Source organism: Rhinoraja longicauda, chromosome 10, assembly GCF_053455715.1.
Source record: "Rhinoraja longicauda isolate Sanriku21f chromosome 10, sRhiLon1.1, whole genome shotgun sequence".
NCBI lineage: Eukaryota > Metazoa > Chordata > Chondrichthyes > Rajiformes > Arhynchobatidae > Rhinoraja > Rhinoraja longicauda.
This window is the reverse complement of record NC_135962.1, coordinates 20251358-20271384: the sequence shown is the minus strand read 5'-3', so window position 1 is coordinate 20271384 and position 20027 is coordinate 20251358. Positions and strand designations below refer to the sequence as shown.

General features: G+C 40.2%; 1 protein-coding gene across 3 annotated transcripts in view; it reads right to left on the bottom strand.

Moving 5' to 3' along the window:
• zfyve26 (zinc finger, FYVE domain containing 26) overlaps positions 1 to 20027 on the bottom strand; it is an 80338-nt gene that overhangs the window by 50831 nt on the left and 9480 nt on the right. Inside the window, exons 7-15 of one of the 3 annotated variants that reach the window (XM_078406341.1) lie at positions 18654 to 18818; positions 17574 to 17662; positions 16774 to 16937; positions 15205 to 15396; positions 13498 to 14205; positions 11282 to 11374; positions 8242 to 8307; positions 6151 to 6302; positions 383 to 575 (exon numbers count right to left, since the gene is read on the bottom strand). In XM_078406341.1, the coding sequence (XP_078262467.1) occupies positions 383 to 575; positions 6151 to 6302; positions 8242 to 8307; positions 11282 to 11374; positions 13498 to 14205; positions 15205 to 15396; positions 16774 to 16937; positions 17574 to 17662; positions 18654 to 18818 (1822 nt within the window). The remainder of the gene's footprint in view (positions 1 to 382; positions 576 to 6150; positions 6303 to 8241; positions 8308 to 11281; positions 11375 to 13497; positions 14206 to 15204; positions 15397 to 16773; positions 16938 to 17573; positions 17663 to 18653; positions 18819 to 20027) is intronic. The other 2 variants (XM_078406342.1, XM_078406343.1) reach the window with 2 other exon arrangements.

Sequence of the window (20027 nt, the reverse complement as noted above, 5' to 3'; positions counted from 1 at the left end):
AAGAGAGGCACAAAATACTGGAGTAACTCAGCGGGACAGGCAGTATCTCTGGAGAGAAGGAATAGATGACGTTTTCGGTCAGGTCCCTTCTTCAGACTGAGAGTCAGGGGAGAGGAAGACAGAGATACGAGTAAGGTGTGAAAATGAGAAATCAAAGGGGACGAAGTTCAAGGAAATTGTAGAATGGATCTTTGTTAGCTATGGGGAAGGCGACAACAGTATCTCACCCAACAAGTAAAGAGAAATTTTGAAGATGGTGCTTTTAAAACTAAAATAACCAAAGTAGCTTTCAGGTTTCTTTGATTAAATCCTTTCAAAATTCAGGATAACAATCCAGGTGTCCAAAATCATCTGCTGAACTACAAAGGAATCTGATAGCTACCTGCTGCTGCAGCATCACCGATTGCTTGAAGTGTGAACCGACCAACACTTAGTTTGCGATTAACACTGTCCATGCCTTGGTTCTCCATTTTCTGCTCTACTCTAGCAAGTTCACTGATCACTTGCTGGTATCGTTCCATGAAGATCAGTTCACTATAGCAGTAGGAAGATTGCATTTCAAACATCAAAGCAACCTGCAAAAAATACAAAATGGTTTTGTCAAGAGACTCTTGCAAATGGGGAGTGTTTATTTGTCATATGCACCAATGAAATTATTACTTGCTGCAGCTTTAAAGTACACTACACCAAGTGGATCAGTTAGGCTCAAACCGTTCCTGCATTGGTACAGAACCCTCTCCTCCCCCTCACTACCCTCCTCCCCCCCTCCTTCTTCCTTCCCCCCTCGCCCCCCTCCCCCTCCCCCCTAGGGTTGCCTCTCCTGTATTGGTGCAGCACCCTCTCCTACCTGACTCCCCCCTCCCTCCACTCCCTTCCTCCCCCCCTCCACTCCCTCCCCTCCTCCACCCCCTCCTTCCCCCCCCTCCCCTCCTCCACCCCCACCCCAGGAGCAACCCACGGTTGCCGTAGCAACCCGCCTCCCGGCCCGGGCGGCCGCCATTCGTGGTGCAGGGGTGGGGGGAGAGTCCTGTCCCTTCCCGGTGCGGGGATGTTCAGTGGTAGACGGCGGCGGCTCTCCCACTGTTGCTGTGTCGCTGGACTCTGGGTGGTGTGGGGAAGGCGCTGAGCAGGCCGGGGAGAGGAGGGGGGACGGGGGAGCCGAGGGCAGGCCCAGCGCCAGGCCCAGGCCTCTACTTCCACCAACGCCCGGCCTCACTGCTGCTGCTGCCTTTCCCCTTGGCCCACCTCAGGCTCACGGTTACCCGGTCAAGTCCAGGTCCAGGCTCCGGTTGTTTCCCCGGCGCCAGGGCTGGCTCTCCCGCCCCCAAGAGACAGGTGGCCGAGCCCTGCTCAACGATCCTCAACTGCGCAGGTGCGGACGTGTTTGTTCTGCGCACGCACGGATGCGGCGGCCATCTTACGAAAGTACCAGATCAACGGAGCCCCAATTGCACATGCGCATTTTCTTAAACTTTAAAATGTGAATAACTTAAAAAATATAACACCGATTTCAATGAAACCTCTTCCACAGGATTACGGGACGACTGTGAGTAAAGTGGGCCTAACACTGTCGCGCTATCGTGTACCATTTTGGCTGTAGTTCAGGAACAAGCGAACAAACAAGAGTTTTAGTATATAGATTAGAAGCAATGTTAAGACCATTAATTTGCTGAGATTTCAGAATCTTTATACTGGGGAAGCAGTTCACAGATCCTATATCAGGTGAGACTTAGCACTTGATCCACAGACCCATTCATTTCAATAGAGGTTTTGTGAGGTACAAAAATGGAAGTTTTAAAATTCTACATTTGCAATAACATTTGTGGAATCAACGTAGCTTGGTTAGAAACAAAGAACTACAGTTGCTGGTTTATAAAAAAAGCCAATGTGCTGGAGTAACTCAGCAGGTCAAGCAGCATCTCTGGATACATGTTCTCCAACGTAGCTTGGCTATGTGTGAAAGATTTTCTCAGTAGTTTTGTGGCTGGTGCTTGTTCTGCACCAACCCTTTCCTATCCCAAACACCCGACATGTGCTCTTGTTATTTTGGTGCAATTCCCTGGTATTGCTGAGGCCCTCACCAATGGATCCAGTAAGAAAGCTCAGCTTTACAGATCTGAAACAGTTACGTACTGCGCCAATGGTGAGAACAGTTGGCTGGATGCACAAAGCAAAATCCAAGCAAAAACATCAAGTTTCATGCTGCAAACTCAATAAGAATATAAATACAACAGCAAGAATGAATCTTATTTAAATGTGCAACTTATAACATTCCACTTTTAGTCAGAAAATATAAAAAGTTATTAAAACATTATTTAATGAAAATCTAAATATTTTGTAACATATGCCCTTGAAATGAGGGTGACTGGGCGGATAGGAATGGGGGAGTAGATTAAAGATGAAGGGCGGAGGGGAAATAGCGAAAAGAAAGGGCAAGGACAATAGCTTTTAGTTTTCTAGGTCAGCTCAGGGGCAGTCAATTGTTACCAACATTGATATGAAATGAGTTGCACGTAAGCCAAACCAAATTAGGATGGCATATTTTTCCCCCCATAATGGGACCATTTGCAGTTCTTTGTACACTGAATTTATTATTTTCAAAAGAGACGTATTCCTTTGTCCACACAACAGCAAAATGGAGAGACTTTTTGTTCATTTTGATTCATGGAAAGTCTAAATCACCTGCTGAAACTGGACAAGTAAAAGAATACTGGCAGAGTACCCAGTTAGAACAGGTGGTTATGTCATCCCAATCTTATCTTCAAAGCAGTCAAGCCAGAAATGTACTGAACTGATCGCAGTGTTATTAGTTCAACTAGAAAATTAACATTTTAGTTAACAAACTGAATATAGGTGGTCAACAAAATATTGATTTTGTTTTGCAAGAAAAATCTAAATACCCACCCTAACACTTTAACTATCCCTCAATACCTTGTCAGTAAGTCACTTATTTACCATTTCCCCATTTCAAAATTATTTCAACTGCCATTATTCATTATTTGTAGAAACTTGTAAGAAACTCCATTAAGAATATTGTGTCCAGTTCTAGGCAAAGCAGCTCAAGATGAACGTTGAAGCCAAGATTCGCTGTAACAATATCAGCACTAAATAGAGAATTATTAGGGCAGGTTGCTTGAGCAGATTCTCGGTCTCCCGAGTCGGGAAAGGATTGAAAAATTCTCTTTTCAGGCTTTAAGAAAATGAAGGATATTGACAGAGTTGATAAGGAGAAACTATGAGGATAACAAGAATTAGTAGCATAACCTAAAATTTTATGCTTAATCGTGCAAGAGTGATGTCAGAAAATGCAAAGAAGGATGTTTGAAATCAATAGGTTAAACTCTCAAAACCCTGCTGAACAACTGAGAACAATAAAGTGCAGAATTGAAGGTAGACACCAAATGCTGAATTCAGCGGGACAGGCAGTATCTCTGGAGAGAAGGAATGGATGACGTTTCGGGTCGAGACCCTTCTTCAGACTGATATCAGGGGAGTGGGCGGGACAGAGATAGAATGTGGTCGGAGACAGTAAGACTGGTGGGAGAACTGGGAAGGGAGAGGGGATGGAGAGAGAAGGAAAGCAAGGGCTATTTGAAGTTAGAGAAGTCAATGTGGTGTAAGCTGCTCAAGCAAAATATGAGGTGCTGTTCCTCCAATTTGCAGTGGGCCTCACTCTAACAATGGAGGCCCAGGTCAGATTGGGACTGGGAGGGGGATTTAAAGTGCAGATTTGAGACAGGTAGATTTATTCTCACTAGGGATATTAAGAATTAAGGACTAAATAGATTAGAAATTGCTAATCCCTGATATGACTAAATGTCAGAATATGCTCATGGGGCCGAGATATACTTGGACTATCTCCGACATCTCCCTCCCGTTTCTGGACCTCACCATCTCCATCACAGGAGACAGACTAGTAACTGACATCTACTATAAACCCACTGACTCGCACAGCTATCTGGATTACACTTCTTCCCACCCTCTCCTGCAAAAAGTCTATCTCCTACTCCCAATTCCTCCGTCTACGCCGCATCTGCACCCGGGATGAGGTGTTTCACACTAGGGCATCAGAGATGTCCTCATTCTTCAGGAAACGGGGCTTCCCCTCTTCCATTATAGATGAAGCTCTCACTAGGGTCCCTTCTACATCCCGCAGCTCCGCTCTTGCTCCCCCTCCCCCCATTTGTAACAAGGACAGAATCCCCCTCATTCTCACCTTCCACCCCACCAGCCAGCATATCCAACAAATCATCCGACAACATCTCAAAATCTCCAAAGACGTACAGGTATGTAGGTTAATTGGCTGGGTAAATGTAAAAAATTTTCCCTAGTGGGTGTAGGATAATGTTAATGTGCGGGGATCGCTGGGCGGCACGGACTTGGAGGGCCGAAAAGGCCTGTTTCCGGCTGTATATATATGATATATGATATGATTTCCGTCACCTACAACGGGACCCCACCACTGGCCACATCTTCCCATCCCCTCCCCTTTCTGCGTTCCGCAGAGACCATTCCCTCCGTAACTCCCTGGTCCATTCGTCCCTTCCTACCCAAACCACCCCATCCCCGGGCACTTTCCCCTGCAACCGCACGAGATGCAACACCTGTCCCTTTACCTCCCCCCTCAACTCCATCCAAGGATCCAAACAGTCTTTCCAGGTGAGACAGAGGTTCACCTGCACCTCCTCCAACCTCATCTATTGCATCCGCTGCTCTAGATGTCAACTTCTTTACATCGGCGAAACCAAACGCAGGCTTGGCAATCATTTCGCTCAACACCTTCGCTCAGTCCGCCTTAACCAACCTGATCTCCCGGTGGCTGAGCACTTCAACTCCCCCTCCACTCCCAGTCTGACCTTTCTGTCATGGGCCTCCTCCAGTGCCATAGTGAGGCCCACCGGAAATTGGAGGAACAGCACCTCATATTTCGCTTGGGCAGCTTGCAGCCCAGTGGTATGAACATTGACCTCCAACTTTAGATAGTTCCTCTGTCCCTCTCTTCCCCTCCCCCTTCCGAGTTCTCCCTCTATCTTCCTGTCTCCACCTATATCCTTCCTTTGCCCCACCACCCGATCAGTCTGAAGAAGGGTCTCGACCAGAAACGTCACCTATTCCTTCTCTCCTGAGATGCTGCCTGACCTGTGAATAAATACATTCGATTTGTACCAGCATCTGCAGTTATTTTCTTACACTATTCTGTCACTTTTTAGATAATACCATTCACTACGTTCCTATTTTAATGATAACAGTGTAGCAAATGAGGGTCTTTAAAGTTATATAATTTATTTTCTGGTCATGTCAGGATTTTCTTTGAACATCAAATGACACAACTATTCCATCACCGCAGCATAAAAAAAGTTCTTAAAAAAAGTGAAATATAATTGAGGCACACTTGTGAGTAACTATCAAGATTATGCGTTCCGCTGAGTTACTCCAGCATTTTGTGTCTATCTTTAAGTCCAAACAAATCCGGTATGTAGGTTAATTGGCTGGGTAAATGTAAAAATTGTCCTTAGTGGGTGTAGGATAGTGTTAATGTACGGGGATCGCTGGGCGGCACGGACTTGGTGGGCCGAAAAGGCCTGTTTCCGGCTGTATATACATGATAAGATGATATGATAAATCCAGTTGTACCAGCATCTGCAGTTATTTTCCCACCAAACAAATCAGGTTCGCTTCTAATATGTAAAATTTCAAAGACAGCTAGCTCTCCCTTCCCTGAGCACAGTGGCAGTCAACACATCTTTAAAAAATTGATCAACAATTCATCCTTGAATATGATTTAGCAGTCGTTAAGTGCATGCCAATGTATCATTCAATCATTCTTTATAGATTCCATAGAAAGATGAGGAACTGACAAGATGAGGATGATTGGGAGCAGGAGTGGTGAAAGAGGACAGGGAACATCAGAGGAGAATCACACTATTGATGATTAATGAATATTAGTTTGATTAACTTGAGCACCAATAAGCATTTATGAAACATTTTATCTCAAAGAAAATAAACAGAAGAAGAAGGTCCCTAATGGAAAGAATAGGAACAGCAAACATTTTTTCCCTCGTTCAGCTTCATACTCTTAGCGCAATCTAAAAATTACATACGAGGATTGGTCATTATATTTTTAATCATGGAAACTAAATTCTAATTTACCTGATGTGCTTGGGCAAAGTTTCCTCTCAGGATACAAGATATGAGAAGGGACTCTGGTGGAGCCAGCATCATAGGAAGTAGAAGATTACGATGGGGAATTTGAGTCTTAATCCCATGTTCATTTGTTGCAGTCAAATTTACAACACCTCCATCTGCAGTGTTTAACATCAATAAGTATGAACCCCAACTGATGTTGGAATATGCAAAGAGAAGCCAGTAGTATGTATATTTTCAAAAACATTCAACCAAACAACAAAACAATTGATAGTTTTATGTTTTGATGAACAGAAATTGTATTTCAGTTATGTACACTTAAATTTGCTATCAATACTTTGTTGTAACCGTTATTGTTAAAAGGTACTCTGAGAAAATGTCATACACAACACTTCCCTGCCACATCCAGTACCAAAACGAAGTATGCAACATTTTCAAATTCATTTTGTCAGTTGTCAGAGCAAGGATTCGAACACAGTGATAGGACACACTCTGAACAATTTCCTACTGATATTTTCATTAGGAAAATTGAAATTGGATAAATGTATTATTCCTTGTCAGATATGGATGTCACTGGCAAGGTCAAGGTTTATTACTCATCCTAATTGTTCTTGAGAAGGTGGTTTTGAACTGTTGCTATAGTAAACTGTATACGTTAAAAAAATCACACAATAAACAAAAAATTGTTGACAACTCAGTTCGATTTTATATCCAAGGTAGAAAAATTCAATGGTGAGGAAGACACAGGCTTGGAAAATTATGATGTAAAATATATTTGATTGGTGCTAAGATTAATCAGGTGGTAGAAAAACATTGTTTGGCATTTTCTATCGGGACCAAAGCAGTAGTGGCGCTGCAAGGGGTGGAATAAAACAGGAAACTGTGGATGCATGTATACTGCAGTACTCATGGGTGTCCTTAATCTACATTCAGATTGTTTAAATCAAATTAGCAATAATATTGTGGAGGAGAAGTTCCTGGAGTGCGTGTGTATGTGTGTGCGTATGTTTTCTGTTCAGATCAATACATTAAGCAACCTCCAAAAGAACAGACTTTCATGGACTGCGTATTGTAAATCATCCATTCCACAATCTTGTGCATTATCCCTTAAGGAAAAGTGACCATTACATTATAGAATTCTTCATTGAATTGAAGTAAAAGAGTCAGAAACTTGGGTGTTGCATCTGAATAAAGACACTACAAAAGTATAGAGTCAGTTGGCTTTGATAATTTTGAAACTTGTCTATCACTGAAAGAAGCAGAGGCCAATTAAATGCATTAAATGAGTACAGAAATATATCACTTAAAGCTGAAGGGATCAAGCGAAGTGGATGATCAGCCATGATCATATTGAAAGATGGAACAGACCAGTAGGAGCCATTTTGCAATTATTAGTTATTTTTGCATATTATTATTATTACCTTGTATCCTGCTGTAGTTTGGACACGATAGTTAATGCGATGCTTACGTAGGGGCTGGGAGGAGCTAGAGGGCGGCAGTTTGGTACATGCTGGGAGTGTGTGTGAGCCAAGGAAGATGCTGACAGAGGTTCAGCCAAAGGCTCTGCCAAAAGAATCATTAGCCAAGATGTAATTGGTTGTAGATCTTATTGACAAGAAGATTAATACAGATTCTGCCGAAGTTATATCTGGCAGTTCGTATCGATCGCATAGACTGTGGTAAGAGATGGAATGTTACCTAGCAAAGCAATAACCAGTCGATGACAAGAGATATGCCAATATGTTTATTGCACCTTCAAATAAAGACGACTAACTATTCAAACGTCGAGGAGAGTCTCTGTTATTATTTGCTCGAGTCATTAAGCTTATCGTTTCAGCCGGTCTATGCAAGTGGCAGCTTGGGAGCTAATTGATAGACGAGAAGCTGGCCGCTACAAGACCCAAATAGGCCTGGTGCTGCTCTTATTTCTTTTTAATGCTTGCATCCAATCAGACAGCATTCCAGCTGTTGGCTAAAGATTATATGATTCAAGCAACTCAACGAGGTGACAGCATTGATTTTGCTGGGATCTGCTCATAAACAAAATGAAACTACTGCTGCAATCTTTAAATTCTAAATGTGTTATCAGTAACATACCTGAGGTGCTGGTACTTAAATCACCACTCACACTCTCCACTGTCAACTGAGAATTAGAACTCTGTTCTGTTAAGACAGAAAATTAAGAGAGGAAATTTTTGAAAGTGAAAAATAACTGATAACAAATTAGGAGATGCAGCATCTCAAATAAGACAAACCAAATGTTCATGTGATAATGAACTCTCTGCTATCCATAGATATTTTGCAAGCTTTCAAACAAGAGGCTCAATCTCATCTTTCATCTGATTCAGTACAGCACCTTCTACGAGGAATCATAATAGTGTAGCACAAAAACAATGGAACTTTTCAAGCAGAAAGCATAAGGAAATACTCATACAGAAAGCAAAACTATGTGGGATTGAGAGGAGGTGGTAAAAGGCAGAGAGATAATGCTTCTCTTTATTTCAATATTAATTACACTCAGGAAAAGCCAAGTCTTTCACTTAAATTAATGTTTATGCCACAAGTTGTACAACTTACTACATATTTTCATTATCCTCTTTGACAGTAAGCACATCTTACCATACTATTAAATATTAATTCCCATCTGAATGCAGTAGCACTATCTTTATCTGGAAAAGGTGAACTAGAAGTGGGTATGTACAATTATTTCATGCTAATAAATAAAACACATGCTGAAAATACTCAGGTCAGGCAGCTTCTGTGGAAAGAGAATCTGAATGAAAATTTCAGTTCAATTAACTTTCATGAGAACCAAGAGAAGTTAGAAAACAAATTGTGACAGGTTCAGTTCAAAGTAGATGAGGGTTTATTAGTTGCAGTTAAACTGGCTGGAGGAGGCACAGTAGATGGAGATGAATGAGAAGAGGGGAAAGAGAAGGAAAATGAGGCTGGATAAGGCACTAAACACTGCAGTTGATGAAATTGTGAAATAAAAGAGAATGATAAAATACCATGCCAGTCAGACAACCTCGTGGAGAGTGACAAACTAAGTTAGCATTCTGTTTTGATCATGGGTTCATTAGCCCGAGCCGTTCTGGTTGATACAGGAAAGACTGGCTTTCTGAAATTGTTGAATTCAAGGTTCAGTCCTGAAAGCTGCAACATGTCTTGTTGAAAGTTGCAATATCGTTCCTCATTGAGTTTAAATGGAAATATGGACGAGTCCAAAGACAAAGTCAAGTAGGACAGGGATGGAAAATGAATGTGACAAGGAACTGTATGGACTGTAGGGCACCCTGCAATGTGGTACATGTGTTCAGTCCATTGTGGTTACTCTGAGGTTCTGTTCATCCTTTCACCTCAATTCTTCATTCTAACCTGTTTATCTATGGCATGATACACTGTTCCAATAAAGCTTAAGTCTAGTTTAGTTTGGAGATACAGCATGAAAACGGGCCTATATGCAGTATGCATGGTGCTATTTTCCAGTTTTCATGTGGCCTCACTCTGGCAATGTAGGAACCCCAGGACCAAAATGTAAGTATGGGAATGCGAAGAGAAAACCAGTCTTCCCAGTTTGTGTTAGAAATGACCACTTCTGATGAAAAGTCATTAACATGCAACACCATCTTGGTTATTTTTCTCTCCCATATTATCTTTTATATCAAATTTCCAGTAACTGCAGTCTTCAGTATCTTATAGGTCCAGCATTGATTTTTTCTCTCTCCTCTGTTCTCATTCACCTGCCTCTACTCACCATTTCTCCAGACACATAAGTTACAACCTAACAAGCCTTCTCTCACCACTTAGATCAGGGGTCTCCAAACTTTTCAGCATGAGGGCAACATTATATATTTGGCATATTTTTGCGGGCCATAGGAAAAAATAAAGAAATTTCTTTTTTATAAATTTAATGAGGTTTATATGGCAACAAATAAATAATATTCAATTTTTAAAAAGAGCTTGAAATATTGGAATATATATATACCATAGATATACAATTATTTATAAAACAGAAAAAATGCAGTGACCACCAGTGGGCATGTAGACAGTATAGAAATATCATATGATATAATGGCGGAGTAACCACGGGTGGGCACTGCATTAAGTCGGCAACTGCATACAAGCCCCAACTTGATAGTCTACCTGATGTGTAAGTTTGGAAACTGCCGCCGAGATCGGCCCTGAAGACCGGAGAACCGAGGAGGAGGGAGCCGCTGGCGACGATGGACATGATGAGTGGGCCAGTGGGAGAGGGGTAATCCCTCCAGCGCCTGCAAGGTCGGCTGCAGAAGAGTTTTACCCCGGGACACACAGGCGGTCGGTCTGGGGACGTCGATCAACGAACCGAGCCAGTCGGGGGCGACGGAGGAGGCCCTGCAGCAGCCTGGGGCTCGCCTGGATCGGGAGCCGCTCCAGTACATCCAGCGCGTGGACCCGACTTTGGACTTTTTGTAAACGGCACCAAAATTTGGTGGTGACTTGTGCACGTGTGATCTGCGCAAAAAAAACTCCACTGTGCAATGCACACGTGACAATAAACCACCATTCATGTAGGCCGCTAAAAAAACAGTTCCCACGCTGCCACAGAACCTGCAGCACGGAACGTGCTTGCTGTGGGCCGGATAAAATCTCGTGGCGGGCCAGTTTGGAGATCGCAGACTTAGATCATTCATTCTCCCTTGGATTCCGGCCTAGCAGATATTTCCTTTTATGCCTCTACCATTTTTTCCGTACAATTTAAAACTTGCTTGCTTTCTAACTTTTCCAAGTTCTGATGGAAATCCACAAACAAGTCATTATTTCCATTTTTTTCTCTTTACATCCAATCAAATATTTCCAGGATTTTCTGTTTTATTTAAAAATTCAAGCAACTACAAGTTTTTGTTTTGAAACATTCTCACATTTCAATGCAACTTCTATAGGAATGGTTGGGTTATAAATGCCTGTGAGAGAAACAAAGGGCCTTGGACATCAATGTAAGATTTCTATGTCTAATTGTGCACGTGTGTATGCCTAAAATCAAAATCATATTTACTTAATAATAAAACAGAGCATTGTAATTCTCACCATTAATTTCAAAGTAAACATTTGTTTGACATCTTCAAAGGAATATAAGAAATATTGCTTTTCTTACCAATTCTGTTCCTTTGAGCTTTGTTTCTTCTCTTCAGTATAGAGTGCTTTGACAGAGATGGATGCTTTTTAGCGAAGGAACGTAATTCTCCGTCTGCAAAAGAAAATACATTAGATTGATCTAATTTATGACCAACAGCACCAGCAACAACACATATTTATATACGCGTTTTAGCACCATGAGCCGTCTTGAGAGTAACGCATCCCTAAAAAGGAATATAAACTTGGAGGTAATGAACAATTTAGGAATAAAAATATGGCAGATTGAGTTTCGTCATCAAAGCAGTACTTTTTCTTCCCTTGAAAACATCAACTTGCAGTATAAAATTCCAAAGTACCCTTTTAAAACCAAACTTAAAACCAACCCTCGCTAGCATGTAGCACAGTGAGTAATCCCAAGATATACAACCCAAGTGATCCTCCATTTGTAATCTTCTGCCTAACTATCTATATTCACTTTGCAGAATCTCATCCCTTTTTATTCCAGACCTTTAAAAAAAAATGCAATTAGTTGTATTTTAACTGTCAATTTTCCAGATGTTGTAACAATCACCGAGAAATCATAGGCATTAGAATAAAATAGAGAAATTGTAGGCATTAGAACAAAATCCAATTTTCCTGTGTCTTCCAGTTTTTGAAGGCTCTAGCCAAAATCTAGTCATCCTTAAGGGCCTGTCCCACTTTAGGCGATTGCCAGCGACTGTCAAAGTCGTAGCAGATTGCCAAACTTTTCTTTTACCCGACGACAATGACCATGACAATGCCGAGTCAGGTCGAGATTACACCGTCTTCAGAAACATGGCGAAATTCCCACGCTGTCAATGCTTCTCTGGCGTCCTAATTTTCACTGAAATCACTGACAAGTCGGTAAGTACTTGAGAGTTTTGAACTATAACATCTTGTATGGGCTACTTAAAAAACAAGCATCACTGTAACAAGGTATAAACTGGATTTACTTCCAGTTTACTAACAGCTGTATTAAAAAAAAAATTAAGTGGTTAAGTGGATTTTTGTGAAAAGTATGTGGGCATTCTTTGAAAAAGTTGGGGAGATGCATATTTGGTTTCTGGGTTGCATATCTGGGTTGGGAGCCCACTTTAAATGTAATGGCTGATGGCCATAAACATCGCGAAATTCCCATGCTCACCTGACCGTCAAACTGTCGCCTCCAATCTACCTGTCAAATGTCCTGACGGTAAATAAATTGGTTACCCACAAGCATTTTATGGTATTTTGAAATGACTTTACTTATTTCAATATAATGTGCTTCTAAATGCATCTTAGAGAACCTAGCAAACCTGGGGACAGCATGCGACAGCGCCCGCAATAAGCAACGATTACTGGCGACAAGCCAGCTGTCGCCGAGAAATTTCACTCCGGATGATTTCTCAGCGACGTGCTGAGATCCACTACGATTCTTGGATCCTCACGATCATGCCCGCAACACCTGGCGAACTGTCGGCGACAGCCTAGTCACCGGCAGTCGCCTTTAAATCGCCTAAAGTGGGACAGGCCCTTTAGTCTTAAGGCTGGAGGTAGAGGACTAAAGGGTGACAAATTCTGTCTCTAAACTTTACATCACTGTTCAAAAAAAGGGATAACCATACAAATGTAGGATCACTTGGGTTGTATATTTTACGATTACTCCCTCTGCCACATGGTAGCGAGGGTACAAATAGAATAGGACAGATTCATGCATAGCATAAGAGTTGGTCAGGAGTGAGGCCTTTAAGTACTAGGATCAATGGGATTGCTTCCTGAACGACTGGTTATATTTAAACTGGAAAGGTACCAACATTCCTGAAGGTAGATACAAGGAACTGCAGATGGTGGTGGAAAACAAGGCAAGTGCTGGAGTAACTCAACTGGTAAGGTAGCATCCAACTCCGGAGAACATGGATAGGTGATATTTTCAAGTCAGGTCTTACTTCAGACCGATTGTTGGGATTTGTGGAGGGGGGTGAGAAGAAAGCTAGAAGATGGGAGGGGCAGGACAGAGCTTGGCAATGAACTGAGTGGGAACTAAAAATAAAACAGCTCCAACAATGGTTACAAATCCAAATATCCTTAAGTAATCTCAAAAAAATAACTGAAATAGATGTGTTCTTTAAACAATATTTTAACACTTCATTTTAAGACTAATAACTTTTGAAAGTAGACATGTCCAGTTCAGACATTGCTCTTTTCAAGTTTATTTAATACTGACAAGATTCTTACCAGCTGTGTTATTGCTTGTTACTATTTTGTATCGCCATTGGGCTTCACAGATGTACCTGGAAAGTTGAGCTAACCGGCTTCCAAAGGAATCTGCACCAATCGAGCAGTTCAGGCACTCCACTAGTTGGATATCCTCTTCAGATACATTGCCACTTGTCCAAGGAACGTGGCATTTCATTGCCTCCAGATGACCTTTTATCAAGTCAAGAAATATATTCATTGTCGCTGGATTTACTAAAAAGTCATTACCACGGCTAGTGCTGCTCATAAAATGATTCAGAACTATATCACCCAGCTGTTTTGTAGAGGAATCATTTTCTGCAAATTTACTAGACGTTGAGTCCATATTCTTAAACTTGTGCTTGCAGTCATCCTGGACCATCCCAGAGCCCTTCTGTGTGGCATTCTCTTCTAAACCAGTATTTGAATGCTCACAATTTGAGATGTTATAATCCACAAGTTGTACAGTGGATTCCAGCTGTCCTACATTGAACCCAAATTCCTTCACCGCTTGTATTTGTTCTGTTTCTCCCTGTTCTTCAAGACAAAATTGGTGTTCTAGTCCTGCTTTATCACCAATGAGGTCATTATAAGACAAGAACAATAATGAGAAGATATTTTCCAACACCTCCAGACGGAAAGGAGCAGGAAGCACTTGCAGAAACTCCTGGCATTTGGATAAATACAACTTGAAAATTGTAGAGCCACCTGTTTGAGTAAATAAAGATTGTGTTATTTCTTAAAACTAGGTGTGCTCCATATTGCTACTAAAGTTTTCAACATCTGACATTCAATTTCAGTCTGAAAGATTATTGAGGTGCACCTACTACTAAACTCAAGTCACACAAATTGAGGTGTAACATTAGTTACTTGATTTCTACTGAATCGCAGCACATGCAGGGATGAAACGGACATGGGAGACAACAAGATAGATAAAAATCAAACTGCTGGGGGAACTCAGTGGGACAGGCAGCATCTGTGGAGGCAGAGTAATAGATGCCGATTCAGGTTGAAACCTTACATCATGAGTTCTGCCTCCACAAATGCTGCCTGACCTGCTAAGGTCCTCGAGCAGTTTGCTCCAGATTCCAGCGTATGCAATCTCGTGTCTCAAAATAAAAATCAACCTAATTTTCCATTGACCTCAAGGTCAAGGTGCTCCCAAGTGGTCACTTAGTTGAGTGGCTGCTAGCCCTAATAAACCAGATTCCACTCACAAATCAGTAACTTCAACAGAAAAATATTTGGCAAATGAAAAAGTAAAGAAAGTAAAACTGAACGTTTGCATTGATTGACAAGCTTTTAATCTAAAGCAAACTCTCTTACAAGTAAAAGTTGAAATCTAATATATCACAATATCTTTGAATTTATTACTTTAAATTGGAAAATAACAACTGAATTGGAGTAATAGAAAAGTATGAATTGAACAAGTGCAAATTATGGTGGCACATTGAAACACGAACATGCTGGCGGTTGTATATGCGGCAACATACAGTTGTAATTGTCACTCAAGAGGACAAGAACCAAGGGCACCAACTGGGCACAAAAGTTTGCTATGATTAATGAAGATAACTTTTAAAACTAAAACGTAACATTTAAAAAATAATTATTTAAATATATCTAGGCTAATTTTTAAACTACATGAACTTCCAGACGAGAAAAGATGGAATGAAAGATATTGCCTATTACCGGTGGCTTTATTTTTACCTTGACAACCAGATTGATCATTTTCAATCACAGCATCTTTAACAGCTGCTTCCAATGCCCAATATGGACACTCTTTACACGTGGATGGCTGGTGTGTGTTTATACAGAGTGCATATATTGCATATTTAGTAGCACACAATGCCTGATACAATGTCACATTTCGCCTCTGCGTCATGCTCAGACATCTTGCACCTAACGTACCAAAAAGAGACAAGTAATGCAAAGGAAACAAATATTTTACAAATATATATTTATATTGGTGAACTTATCCACTCAGAATAAATAATTATCTAAACCATCTGACTCTTCATCAAGAAAATGTTAATATGTTTTTTTAAGGATTCCCATTAACATAAAAATCTCAAATCTTTTGACTATTGTTTTGCATTTACGCTTGTAATTTAGACTACGAAGATCAATGGTCAGAGCTGGTGCTATAGAGAACTTACACGCAGATAGAAAATTGCATCCCCAAACACCAAGTACCTGACTGTGAAATATGACACATGGAGAAGACAGCTCACCACTCTTGTACATCTCCTAATGAACATGGTAGAGCAGATTTGTTATGGTCTGCCTTTACTTTTATCCGAGTAGGAATGTATAAAACTCAGGAAGATATTACATCAAGTTAAAAAGATAAAGTTCAACTCTACAGTTTCCCCCCCCAAAAATCTTTCAACCAGGTGTAACTGCAAATTGCCTTCTTAAATCATTACCCCATCAAACTTCAAGAATTAAGTAGACAAGTATTGCAAATGCTGGAAATTTGAAATGAAAGAAAATGACAGAAACTCTCAGCATGACAAGCCAACACCAAGGAGGAGAAAATCAGAGCTACCAATTCAGGTCTATGAGCTCACATCCAAATTGTAAATACACCAAGAGATAAACAGATTTTAATATGGAGTAAAAGGAAGTCTGTGATAGGGTATAAGGAAGAGCAAACTATATAACAAAAATATAGCAAAAAAAAAACAGTGTACATGCAGAATGATTATTGGAGTTGCTGAAGAAATGCCAGAAATCTGAAAGAATGTTACTGGAAATGCTTATCATGTGAAATCAATAAACTCATCTTTAAGTCCAGAAGGCTGCATTGTGCCTTGCCAGAATACGAGATTAATTTACTTTGTGCGATGTGGGAATAGTTTAGGAGGCCAATTGTATTCAACAAAGTTAAGCACTGAAAAATGCCATCATTTTCTACTCCATAGTCCCCAAAGTTCTTCAACAATTTCAATCATTTACACCTCTACTAGGCTTTTAATGCATTGCACTACCACTTTATTCTTGTCATTTAATCTCTTCTATCTTCCATGCCTCCACAGATCTTCCCTTTAATTTTTCCTCATCATTTCCTCTGCATCCTAAAACTTGTAACTCTTTAATTGTTCCAAGCTCTGATGAATCTGAACCATTCACTGTTTCTCGTGCCAAATCTGATGCCTGATCTGCTGAGCCAAATGTTTTCTGTTCTTTAATTACACATTTGCATTCCTTACAGTACTTGAGGTTAATGCCACAGAAATGCCTTCTAACAATTCCAAATAACCAAAAGAAACTAACAATTAACATCACCCTTGCCATTAGCAGATTGTTTCTGGAGTAAATCAATGACATCTTCCGCATTCAGTGCAGGTAGGTTGGTAAAATGATGCAGACTATACAAAGCAGAATGGCAATCCAAACTGTGCAGGTGATCAATAAATTTCTTCTCAGGAATGTAGTATCTAAGAAATGTATTTAGAAAAAGAACAGAAACATGAATCAAGACACATATCTTTGCTGAACATCAAACTTAACAATCAGGTCAATTAAAATCTGCATGAGACATTGGCCCTATAAATGGAATGTTACTTTCTCTTTATACCTGCACCTTACAGTACTTATGCAGACGACAATAAACTTGACTTGAAATTGCTGACTCTGCCCTGCTACCTTATTAATGTCCTGTAGAAATGGTGGCCAGACCAATCTGGCAGCTTTATTAAAGTGTGACAATTAGGATGCAATGATGCACGAAGAAATGCAGCTGTAAATGAAGAAAATGGACAGAATTGAAAAAGCCCTGAGAAAAATACTGTCTTTACTCTTGCAGGGGCTAGGAATGTTTCTTGTAGATTCGCAAAAACATCTTGCTGATGTTCAACTTCCTATTGGCTACATTTTCCAGAGGAGGATAGCAAGAACCTTAATTGATTGTGGCACAGTACCTGTCCTGTGACACAAAAATCCCCTAATTAACTGATTTATTATTTTAACAATGTGAAAATAATTACTTAAAGTCGTGTAAAGCTGGTATTTTAGTCAAACACCCCAGGGATAGAGTGATGTGATGGGGAAAATAATTATACCAAGGTCTTTACCTGTTTTCTTTTAAACACCACTCAAGCACCTCAATCTGAGAAGACAGTCCAGAACAGAAGTTGTGCAGAACAGCATCACAATACAAATCCTAAAAGAAAGAACATCAAAGTGTATGTGAGCAGCAGGAACAGTATTATTTATTTACCAACCTGCACTACAAACCTGTCTCTTGAAATACAATCAATGTAAGTTGGTATCGTTTTGCCAATTTCAAATAATTCCGGAATAGGTCTTAGTGCCCTGGATTTAGGAAGGATACAGATGAAATGTACCTGATGTTACCACAGCATTGAGTGATTTCGGTTATGAGCAGAGGAGAAAACTGACAAGTACTCTTGTAAGAGAGAAAGCCAAGGGATGAACTGATTTTAATAGTAGAGAAAATCTATGCCTTCTGAAGAATGGGGCAATTACTAAATAGCGTAAATTTTGCACTGAAAGATCTTGATAGGAATTATAGGGATCTGGAATGCTCCATCTTAAAAAGAAATGAAAGCAAAAATAACGTTTGAAAAGGAGTTTGAGGTACCTGTGAACTATAAGAGGAAAGACAAAAATTCAGAATGTGAAACAAAGCAGCTACCACAAACAAAGGCAGGCAGAATAGGCTCCTTCCATGCAGTATGTTTCTGTAAGTTTTTGATTCCGGCACCCTGAAGTGTCAAGGCTAAGGCATTACTGGATCCATTTTTAATTTCACCGAGCTGACTGAAAATCTTAAAGCTGCAGGAGGTAGAACAGTTTGTAATTGTTAAACTCTTGAGATGTCTCAGCTGGAGTTTAAACTTAATGAGTAAACTGGTCTAGATCTCAGCAGCTCCAAGAGTAAACATCTTCCAATATACATATTGCAGAAATGAAATTGCTAGGTTAAGGAAAGTAACATGAAACTTTAACATGATGTTGTGTTAATTTATAATCCTTGCTATTAAATCATGATGAGATTAACTTGCACTTGGGACCCCGTTTACTTAAATCAGCATTCTTCCTGAATTACATATGGTTTGAATCTTAATGAATATCTATGAGAATTCAGTGAGCAACCAACTGAAGGACTCTACTACCAATGCTAACCATACCTTATTTTCATGAAGAGTACACAGTAGAGTCTGAGCCGATTCCAAACTTTGGCAATAACTCCATCCCAGTAACACCAGGAGTCGTGCAAAGGGCTTAAAAGTGTTCTTCAGCAATTTACTTAAAGTGCTGTAGTCCTCCCGTTTTATTAACTGCAAGGCAGTAACCTACCAAAAAATGAGTACACAATCAGTGCATACTCACAAAATGATTATTCAGCTACTTCTCTCATTCTAACACAATTTCTTAAACCAAATAGTTCATCCTCCAAATGGTGTTCCTGTTGAAATTACTTCTGTTCTGCTTTGTCTTGAGTATAGCTTGGAGCTGTGAGAGGAGGGCGAGTGAGACATTGGCAAACTTAGACTAATGTCGCTGACAGTGTTTACAAAATAGTACTACATCCACAGGGGAGAAAGCAAAGGCCTGAAAATTAAATTCTCATTCATTTCAGGCATTAAAGGATCAATCTCAACTTATTTCCATCAAATGTATCACATACACATTCTGTTTTATGAAGAATGATGTACTCAATGCTTCAGTGTCATTATATAAATTACAATGGCAATCACCATTTTGTCAAAAACTGTCTGTAGTGAATTACAGTAACTACCATGGAGGAAGCACCTGCACTATAAAGGAAATGATACTGTCAGAGAAAATAGAGGTATCAATAGCAGTTCTATTGTTTAAAAGAGAGAAATTATGCTTTAACGTCTGTCTCAGAAAAGAGTAATTAAGCATAGACTCAACCCAGCAAATGAGAATTCACTGTTCATCAGATATCAATATATCAATGACACACATCAAATGGTCAACATTAATGGAAACTGACTTGAGGGCCTAAATGGTTCACTCCTGTATGATGCTCATTTGACCATAGTCCTTTTGCACTTTGCAGAATATGGAGCTACATTGTGAATCATGTTCAATGACCGAAGATTCATAATCTGTTCAACATTTGAAAATGCTAGTGGAGAATTGAAAACAAGCCTAAACCAGATGACGCAAACACTTCAGCAAATAAGTACAAATGTGACCCTCGTAAAACAACTTCTATGAACCTTGTACAGAGTTCACAACAAAATGTATAATAAACATGCAAATTACAAGGCAAATCTATAATATTAATCCCCAAGAATTTTTGCCTCTTTAAAACCAAAAATGACAGTGAAATAAAAAAGAAAGAGCTGATGCTCCCTCCAACTCTTTGTTCACACTGGGTGCGCTGAAATGAGATTTAAATAATTAGAAAAAGTTTGCAACTAATGTAAGTGAAACATTTGTCAGAAATATGTACTGTGACGGTAAAAGGAAAAAAGGTAAGTGTTGGAGGTTGAAAGACACAGCATGGAAACAGGCCTTTCAGTCTACTG